Source organism: Hippopotamus amphibius, chromosome 11 (assembly GCF_030028045.1).
Source record: "Hippopotamus amphibius kiboko isolate mHipAmp2 chromosome 11, mHipAmp2.hap2, whole genome shotgun sequence".
Taxonomy (NCBI): Eukaryota; Metazoa; Chordata; class Mammalia; order Artiodactyla; family Hippopotamidae; genus Hippopotamus; species Hippopotamus amphibius.
The window spans coordinates 52,653,289-52,663,817 of NC_080196.1; the positions used below are offsets into that span (position 1 = coordinate 52,653,289).

Below are 10,529 nucleotides of genomic sequence, written 5' to 3' on the forward strand. Positions count from 1 at the left end.
CATGGAGAGTTTTGTTTTGAGGGTTTTGATTCCATGGCAAAAAAATGTTTTCTTCCATCTCTGCCTCCTTGGAAGTCTATTACACTTTTGTGCTATGTTTCTCAAAATGGGACCTTGGGATTTTAGATTTCACCTTTGGTTCAGATGAGTTCTTCTCCAAAATTCATTGTAGGCTCAGTCATGGACCTGGTTGAAGGGACAACTTTCATAAAAGGGGTAAACATGTACTGGAACTTATATATAATAAAGAGTGGTCCTGAGAAGAAAAAAAATAAGCAACAAGGGTCTTTCAAGGCTTCCCTATCCCAAGCACTAAGAGTAGTAGTCTTTGGAAAGCAACTAAAATATAAACCACACCTGGTTGTGCCTAGGTCTGACCGAAATGGACTCTGACTTTGAAAGAACACTGTCTACATCAAAATGTGCAACACCTTAAAAAAATTTTTTTTAATTGAAGTATAGTTGATTTACAATGTTGTATTAGTTTCAGGTGTGCAACACTCTTTAAAAGGAGTTTGCTGGCACATCTCGGAGTGCCAATTCTGTACTCACTTGCCACCTGTTCCTCAACAGTAGATGACACTATTCCAATGCCTGAGCAAACCAGATGGTGAACAATGACTCTGCACTGACTTGGAAAAAATCAGCATTGCTAAAGAAACAATAAGCTGAGAGTCAGCCAGTCTAGTCCAGTTGGTTCCAGGCCCCTTCCAAACTCGCTATGTTATTTGACCATGATCATGCTTACAATCTTTAGTTTCAATAATTGTAGTTACTTTTGAATATATATGTGCACAAGAGAATTAAGAAACAGACACACTAAAGGTTTTGTATGTATTAGTAAGAAACCAAAATCACTGAAAAGGGTCCATTATACAGAGATTTCCCCCATATGACCTGTCCCCACACATGCCGCCATCAGATGGTGCATTTGTTACAACTGATGAATCTACAACGACACATCATAATCACCCCAAATCCACAATTTACCTTAGGGGTCACTCTTTGTGTTGTACATTCTATGGGTTTAGACAAATGTATAATAACATGTATCCGTCACTGTGGTATCATGCAGAGTAAAAATCCCCTGTGCTCTCCCTATTCATCCACATTCAGTGGCACTCGCCCCCCGCCCCACCCCCCCTGCAATCCCTGGCAACCACTGATCTTTTACTGTCTTCATAGTTGTGCCTTTTCCAGAATGTCATACAGTTGTAATCATGTAGTATGTAATCTTTTCAGATTGGCCTCTTTTACTTAGTAATATGTATTTAAGGGTTTTCCGTGTCTTTTCATGGTTTAATAGCTTACCTCTTTTTAGTGCCGAATAATATTTCATTGTATATTCAGTTTATTTTGTCTATTCACCTACTGAAGGACATCTTGGTTATTTCCAGGTTTTGGCAATTATGAAGAAAGCTGCTATAAACATCAGTGTGTTGGTTTATGTGTGGACATAAATTTTCAGCTCCTTTGGGTAAGTACCTAGGAGCACAATTGCTGAATTGTATGGTAAGAGTATGTTCATTTTTGTAAGAAACCACCAAACTGTCTTCTAAACTGCCTGTTCCATTTTGCATTCCCACCAGCAACGAACAAGAGTTCTTGTTGCTCCACATCCTTCCCGGCATTTGGAGCTGTCAGTGTTCTGGATTTTGGCCATTCAAACAGGCATGCAGTGTTATCTCATTGTTGTTTTAATTTGCATTTCCCTAATAACATATGATGTTGAGCATCTTTTCATATGCTTAACTTCCATCTGTATAGCTGTCTGTTAAGGTCTTTGGTCCATTTTTTAATTGGGTGTGTTTTTTCTTATTGTTGAGTTTTAAGAGTTCTTTGCATATATTGGATAACAGTCCTTTACTAGATGTATCATTTGCGAATATTTTCTCTATTAAAATGCTTTTTAGTCCTAAAGGGGTAGTATCTCTAACCAGGAAGTGGAATGGTGGTGATGGTGGTATCACACTGCAGGTGAACTGTGTGTGTACACAGACTTCCTGTTGCATTTGCCTTGATCTTAGTGATCTGTATGCTTCTCTCTCTCTCTCTCTCTCTCTCTCTGGATAACTGTTGGAGTAATAATAGGCTCCAGAGTGTCTGGGAAGATATGGACCTAGGGATTTTGTGCTTCAGTGAAGACAGATAAGTTTCACAGACTATATACATCCAGCTAAGTTTCAGTTCCAGACTTGTTTATCCTGAGGACATCAAATTCAGCCTGTTCATGGACATGGGATCGTCTTTGGTTGTTCCTCCTGCAGGTTCTGGACCTAAGGAGTCACCATGTTGTATTAATTTTACTTCCAAACTATCTCTTGTATCTGACTTACATTTTCTATTTTCTTTGTCATTGCCTTAGCCCATGCTTTGTAACCCAGGGCCATGTGATAGAAATATGATGTAAGCCATATATGTAATTTAAAATTTTCTAATAGCCACATTTAAAAAGGTCAAAAGACATAGAGGAAATTAATCTTAATGTTTACTTAACCCTACATGTCCAAAATATTTTCATTTCAACATGTAATCAATATGAGTAACAAGATTCCATTTTTCCTATGTGTGTCAAATCTTTTAAACTTGCAGCATATCTCAACACGAGCCATATTTCGAGGGTTCAATAACCGCCACATTGAGCAGTGCAGTTTGAACCAATCTGCTTGCTCTTAGCATCTCTCCTTTCCATCCTTTTTTTTTTTTTTTTTCAAAATTCACATTTTATTTAGGTTGAAATAAACTATACAAAATTGATTTTCTTCACCAAAAATAACAGCAATATTTTCTGTATTATCCCTAGATAAACCACAAACCACTGATTTTTGTAGGTTTTCTAGGTTTTGCTTGTAAATCAAGATGAGGCAGTAGATACAGTCATGGAAGAAGACAGAAGAAAACAGACAGATCAGTTGTCAGTATCCATGGCCTCTGATCCTGTCTTGACCATGAAACAGATGTGTTCAACATACACTGATACCTGCCAAAAAGCTTATGAAGATGTAGGCTCAATAAAGGAATGTAAACAGTAACAACCAGATGTGGAACAACAATGGCAGGCTCTTCCATTCAAATTTTAACTTGTTCCTTTAACTTCATTTGATAAAGACAAAATCTACACTGAAACCCTTGTTTGGAGAGCTTACACATTTCTCTTTAATTTTCTTAACTGTCCCTTACAGATTTTTAACAGCATACTTAAAACTCCTACTATTCAAAGGTCAGTCATGAGCTTCACTGTAACATTTTATAAAATGTATTCCTTCCTCCCATACCTCCTTGAAAGTATTTCTTCAAAGAACTGATAACTCAATACCCGATAATTAGATCCACAGTAATAAATGTTATGTCTAAAATGACTTAACTAAAACAGTTCCAAAGTGCCATTAGCAGAGATCACACAGAAGTGTAACATGGTACTTTTAATGCTATCTGCTGGAAGAACAGTAAGGTCTCCAAAGCATGGGAGTTCAAATGGGCCATTTAAACAGGCAGATTATCAATGACTAAGGTACTCAATGAGAGGCCTACAGGTCAAGATATTCAGTGATTAAGTGGCCTACATACACCTTACAACTTTTCCGTTAATTTATTTTCAAATTTCTTATAGAGTTTTTTCAAATATCAAATATAAGAGAAAGCCTATTTTAAAAGTCTCTTAGATATTTTCAATGGTTTCTGAATTATCTGTAGGAAGCTCTGACTTACTTGTATAGAGTTTGATATATGTATCCACCATTAAATCCAAATCATGTTTTATATCAAAATTTATGTTAAGCAAAGCCAAGTTACTTGACCTTTGGTCTGTCAAAGTGTTCCTCAGGTATGCTTTGAGACGCTTTCGCCCATTTTCATAGCGTTCATTCTCAACCTTCATCACAGGAAGAATACATAGGACCTTCAGTAATGCATAAACATTAGGAAAAAACTTGAAGTCTGGCAGATGAAGGGCTTCATAAATAGTGGATGGGAGTTCTATATCTTTCCCTCTGTGTTTCCACTTGATTCTCCAACAATGTAGCTCAGCAGAGAGTGTGTCAGGATTAGGTAAGTCACTTTTGTACATGTCAGCATGGTGCTCCTCTGATGTGTTAAATTTGAGCTGTCCCATGACAGAGGGTACCAGAGATAAGCATTTAAGAGCTCTGAGGTGCTGTTCTGAGAATATATCTTTCAGTTCCTGAATAATGTGCTCCACTGTTGGAACACTTAGAGTTTCTTTATAGTAACTCTCAGAGGTTAGCTGAGATTCCAGGTTACTGTGTTGAGCTTTGCGAAATTTCCCTGGGAGTTTCATCTGAATATCAAATTTGGTTGCCAAATTTGTGGCTTCCTCAAACCAAAATTCATGATAAACTTCGATATTTTCCATCACTTCATTTAGTGAATGCAGCACTGCAGTCAAGCTACTTGCTGCAAAGAATACATCAGAAGTTTGCCCCTGAAGATTTTTCCCAAAGGCTCTTGTAAAAGACAGAACATTTTTAAGAACAACAATGGTAATGATGAAATCAAAATCTGTTACCACACTACAGAGTACAAATGCTCGGCCAGCTATACAATTATTCCATTTAACATTTGTATCACTATTTATACCATCTAAACATAAAACAAGTGCTTGTAGGAGGTCCACTAAGATTTCAAAAGCATCATGCCTGCCTGTCCACTGAGAATGGCAAATTTCCTTCAGCTCTTTGCCCCTTTCTTCATTGTTCTGAAAGAGGGCAGAAATGACATTGTCAAGCTCTAAAAGCAGTTGTGGTGATCGATGGAAAAAAGAACAAACTTCCTCAATTGTTCCTAATGCAACAGATACTCCCATAACAGGCACTGATTTTGCCAGCCACATATTTAAGGCACAGGAAGAACAGAGTGTGTAGATAGCTTGGGGATATTTCTCTAAAAGTCTAGAAGCAACAACTTTCATTTTGGAAGAAAATCCACTGGACACAATGTAAGCCTGGCCACGACAGTACTCCATGTTTAATCCCCACTTCTCAGTTATCGTAGTGTGAAATTTCACAGCCAAAATTTCTGCATCCGCTTCATAAGGCAGGAAGCCCACAAATTCCTCTCTTAGGTTATGAGCTTCATCCACAAACCTCACCAGCACAGGCAGGTGCTCTTCCCCTGCTATGTCCACCACATCGTCAGTGATGATGGAAAAGAAGTGAGAGTCTCTCACTTCCCTGAGGGTTTCTTCCCGAATGCAGCTCTCACAGATCTCTAGCATCTGTTTCTGCTGTGTTTTTGAACAGAACAATGTGTTAACTGCTGTTGTCTCAAAACGCTTTCTCAGAACCTCTTCACCAGAATTGATCCAGCACTCCAGCAGAGCTTGAAAATTATCAGGAGTAAAGAGACCTTCTGGGATTTCATCAGCTTCATGTCCATCCAGAGGTATGTTCTGTTTTCCCATAAGAATCAAAATTTCAAATAAAGATTTTAAGTATTCTTTGTTTTCCTTCTCTTCAAGAGTTAAAGGTAAAATGTCTTCATCCTGCTCTTCACCCCCTTCTTCTGCACTGGGGTTCTGAGCATTGCTGTTGTTTATTTCCTTATGTTTTGGTTCCTGTTCAGAAGTTTCATCAATTTTTTTCTGTTTCAGTGTCCTGATTTCATCTTCACTCAATTCTTTTATTCGTTTTCTGTGTCTACTATGCGGATTATTCAAATGGCTGGTAAGATCAAATATTGTTGGTATTGCATTATCTCGAAGAACTGTCCTATAAGGGCTAGTTCTACAGATCATAGAAGTCTCAAAGTGTTTGGCACATAATCGATAATGTTTATTTAGTTGATCAGGTGTTTTATCTTCTAGGTCTGCTCTCCTACAATTCTCCACCCACTTCTGGCATCTGGCAGGATCCCGCGGGAACCTGAAGAAGGCCAGGTCCGACTGCGTGCTCTTCCGCGTACAATTGGGGGCCGCGCAGAAGTTCGGCATCGTTGTCTGCCCGCCGGCCGTCCATCCTTTTATATGGTCTCTAATATACCATTTCCCTCCTTAGTGCCCTCTGATGGTGGATCTGTAACTGAATGTAGCAAAGAGTCCAATTCCCTTAGTGTTGTTCACTATCCATTCCATACTTTATAATTGCCCACCATGTGCCAGGCACTCAGGGTGTTCCCAGTGACAAGACAGGTGTGACCCCTGCCCCTGAGGAGAGTTCATTCTAATGGGAATGTAAGCTCCTCAGGGGCCTGTCGAATAAGGCCCTTCCCCTATTATGAGCTTGAGCCCACCTTTCCCCCACCTCGTGGTTTCCCAAACAGATGATCATAACAAATGTGTACTGAGTGTTTCCTGTCTATTAGGTACTGTGCCTTATCTCTCATGGAACACCCACGGCAGTGCCTCTATTATCCCTGATTACAGCGCCAAGAGGGGCTTCAACAAAAAGGTTGGCAAGGGCTGCCCTGGTGGCACAGTGGTTAAGAATCCGCCTGCCAGTGCAGGGGACACAGGTTCAAGCCCTGGTCCGGGAAGATCCCACATGCCGTAGAACAATTAAGCCCCTGCACCACAACTACTGAGCCTGCACTCTAGGGCCCATGCTCTGCAACAAGAGAAGCCACTGCAATGAGAAGCCCTCATACCGCAACGAAGAATAGCCTCCGCTCCCTGTGACTAGAGAAAGCCTGAGCGCAGCAACGAAGACCCAATGCAGCCAAAAATAAAATAAGTTAAAAAAAAGGCTGGCAAGGTGGGTGATGTACCTACAGACACAACCACTAGCACAAAGGGAATCAGCCTCAGGCGGTTTGCCTCCAGAGTGGGGGATGCTTCATCATTGGGCTACCCTGCCTTTTCAGGCGATGCCATTGATCTTGCTGTTGCCTCTGCCTGTAATGCACTTCTCCCCGCACTTATTTGATGAAGTTATGCCATTATCATTCATAACTCAGTTTAAATCTACTGTATCTCTGTAGCTTTTTCAAACACCTACATATGAACCCTTTTCTCACAGCTGACAGTCCCCTGCCCCTTCTACCTCTAGCAAAAGTCATCCCACTCTAATTCATTGAGATTCCCACTTTAGAATGTACACATTGCACTGTGGGCATCTTTTTCTATATCAGTTTCCACTTTGAACTCCATGAGATCAGGTCTGGTTTTTTGCTTTGTTTTAACTTAACTGTTTATCTGTAGGCCTAGCCTGTAGAAATAAGAGGAACAGTGTTTTCAACTATTTTCCTTTTGTCTTTTCCCCAGTGAGGCTGCTCTGGTGCTCTTGTAAACACTTTTCCAAGGATTTTAGTTTTCTTTATAGAATCAGATGACTGGGAACATTTCAATTTCAGCTAGCACCAAGAAGAGGCAATGAAGAGATACAGATTTGTCAAAGGATCCTCTGCTGAAGGATGGTTCCAAGCTTTTCAAAATGACAGAGAAACTGCTATTTTTCTTTAAAAAATACATTCTGGCTCATAGAGAACTGTTGGGAGAAGATTATTCTCGCCTCAGGATGAAGATCCTGCCAAGGGGTTGTATCCAAGTCCCTGCTAGTGTTACCTACTGTTCCAGAAACCCAGGAAGTGTCCTGAATCTGGGGTACAGCTAAATGTCATTAATTTTAGGTGCTCCTGGTTCATTGTGAGTGATGAATTTAGGTTCACCTTTTTTAGCAAATGTTTCCCTGTGCTACATTTTGGATGAGTATTTAAAATACTAAGAGAACAATTTGCCTTTCAGAACCTTTGAACGTTTTACAGCCATCTCTGTTTGCATGAAAGCAATTTTAACACATTATCTTCTTTAGTTACTACAACCATCACCTTGGGATGAGCGCTGGCTGAATATGAATTAAGTGGGCAATTGCGAGTAATCAGTTCTACAATTCAGACCTTTACTACATTATTTTCCCAGCAGGTGGGATGAGGTGAGGAGTGGAAAAAGTGCATGGCAAGACAGAAGTCACTCAAAAAATAATTGTGGACTAAATAAACCAAGGGCTTTTTTTCTTTTCACAAGTTGGATTAAGAGAAACTCATTTTCTAGCATGGTTTCCTGAGCATATATTTTTAAGCCCTTTTTGAAGTTGCCTACTTCACTCTTTCAACTCTGGCACCAAGGGTATAGGTTCCTACTTTGCTCCTATCACTACTTTGGTCACATCCTCAGATATCTCCCAGGATGCTCCTAGGTCTTAAAGGATGTTTGCCTTCCCCCTTCCTCACCTCCCACATTCATTCAATTAACACAGGTACTGAGAGCTTACAAAGGCCAACCACTCTTCTAGGCATGCTGTAAATATAGCAGAAAATGAAACAGGCAAAAAAATTACTGTTTGCATGAAGCTTACTTGGAGCACACATTAATGTGTGCTTAATGTTAAAGTTAATTGATAATTAAAAATTGATAGTCAATCTAAGAAAAAAATAGATAATTTTATTTGAGGCAACCTGAGGGTTATAACTCAGGAGACCATCTTCAGAAAGCTCTGAGGACTGGTCTGCGCATTAGAGGTCAAAGTACAGCTATATAATTTTTTGAGACAAATGGTTATATATTAAAGTAACATATTGACAGTTTGTCTAGTCCAAGAAAGTGATGGTGGATCATTGTGACCCCTTACAGGATTGAGAAAGGAATACTATCTCGTAAGGAATTGCCTTGCTGGTGCCAGGAGGAAATTGCGGTTTTTTTTTTTTTTTTGCTAGTAGGCATTCCTGTGTCTTCTAGGGGATCTAATTAATGTGTAGTGCAGATGCACAATACACACTAAAGGGGAGAGGCTAGTGGCTCAGATGGCAGAAAAAAAGTGTATGTTACAGTTTTCTTGTCTTACCTGTAAAATAATTTTGTTACATCAGTGTGTGTGTGCGTATGTATGGATGATAAACGTAAGGAAGCATAAATGTATAGAATGTTATAAAACAATAACTGCTGTATAGAAAAATAAAGCAGAGAAAGGGAATAGAAGATGTTTGGTATACACTAATTACAGTTATTTAGGTAGGGAAGCTGCATTTTAAGAGAGCCCAGAACTAATTCTTTAATATAAAGCATATTGACCTTGTGATGGTATGGGTAAAAGTGATTGAAGCCTTAAACAACTTGAGGAGGCTTTTTTTTTTTCTTTTTAAATTCCAGTTCCTCTCTTTCTCCACATTCTTTCCTTTTCATCCTTGTTTCATCTTTCATCCCTTTTCCTTATTGCTGTTCAGCTTTCTTTAATGAGTCACTAGAATGGTGCAACAGAGCAGTTCCACTAACTAGGATTTAAAACCAGTTATTGCTCTTAACCTCAGCTTCTTCATCTGTAAAATGGGGATAACAGAATATATATTGTGGTGTTGTGAGGATTAGAGATGCAGCATGTTTGCCTTAATGTACAAGTGTCTAATTGTAGGCTTCTTTAAATTGTAGCACATCTGCTCTTTATACAAGTAAGTGAATAATGGGTGCCCACCTTGAAGTAACTCTCTGGGAAATTTAGAAAAAAAGGCGACGAAGACCCAAACCAGGAAGGAGTCACCCAGCATACTTTATCTATTTCTGACAAAGGGCTTTGTGAATATCCATTTTGACATGGATAGGATACACGCTCCAGAACTGCTGGAATATAAAGTTTCTTTTCATAGCACTGAGTTAGCTCTTCCCAGCTAATCTTTCTGTTCTCTTTTTTAAACACGCAAGACAACCCAGTGAACAATGACTCCTCTACTGAGCGTGCTCCTTGTCAGACACATTGACGCACATTCACTTGATGCTTCAATGACCCTGTGTGGCAGGCACGTCACCATGTGCAGTTAGAGCTGTAGATATGGGGGGGGGAAGGGTGCCCCAGAGGGTGGGCTCGAGTGTGGGGCCGCCGCGGTGCCCGACCCAGGGCGCACGCACAGGAGGACACCTGGCCAGGGGTGCGCTCCCTCTTTCACTGGGCCCGAGTTGGGGTTCGAGCCAACAGGACTGAGAGAAAGAAACTTTGCAGCGGTCCCGACGACCCGTTAGTTCCTTTGGGGCTCCCGTGAGCGTCCTTGACGTGGACAGCGACCTTCCTCGCTCCTGCCACGAGAAAGGCGGTTAGGAGGTAGGCGCCAGTGCGCCCCGCCCCGCCTCGGACTAGGAAAAGCGAGCTACATGCTTAGTTTCGGTCACTTAAGAGTTTACAAAGAGGGACGGGCCTCCTGGCGAGGTGGCGTGGCTCGGAGACGCGTGTGGAAGCCCGAGAGCCTCCAACTGGCTGGAACGCGCGCCCGCCCCTCCGCGGGGTGGCCTGGCCTCTGCACACCCGGCGCGCCCGCGAGGCCCCCTGGGCCGACAGGCCGGGGGCGTGGCGTCGGGGGCGGGGCCAAGCGCGTCACGGCCTGGCCCCGCCCCCGGGGCTCTGCGGCGCCCTCCTACCCGCCTCAGCCTCCGGCTCGCTTAGTGCTCGTCCCACGTTTCACGCTGCGGCCTCTGGCCCCCGCGAGAGGCAGCCTCCCGGCCGCCGCGCACACGTCCCCTTCTGGCGCGCGCCTCGCGCACGAGCGCACGTTCGTTTCCCTTCGCGCGCCCTGCTCGCTGCGGCGGGCAGACAGCA

At 41.8% G+C, this 10,529-nt stretch overlaps 1 protein-coding gene across 1 annotated transcript; it reads right to left on the reverse strand.

Moving 5' to 3' along the window:
* Positions 1–3,610: 3,610 nt before the first annotated feature.
* LOC130830748 (52 kDa repressor of the inhibitor of the protein kinase-like) lies at positions 3,611–5,950 on the reverse strand. The gene has a single exon (XM_057698033.1). It carries the CDS (start codon positions 5,945–5,947, stop codon positions 3,659–3,661), a length of 2,289 nt encoding a protein of 762 aa, XP_057554016.1. The 5' UTR covers positions 5,948–5,950; the 3' UTR covers positions 3,611–3,658.
* Positions 5,951–10,529: the final 4,579 nt, after the last annotated feature.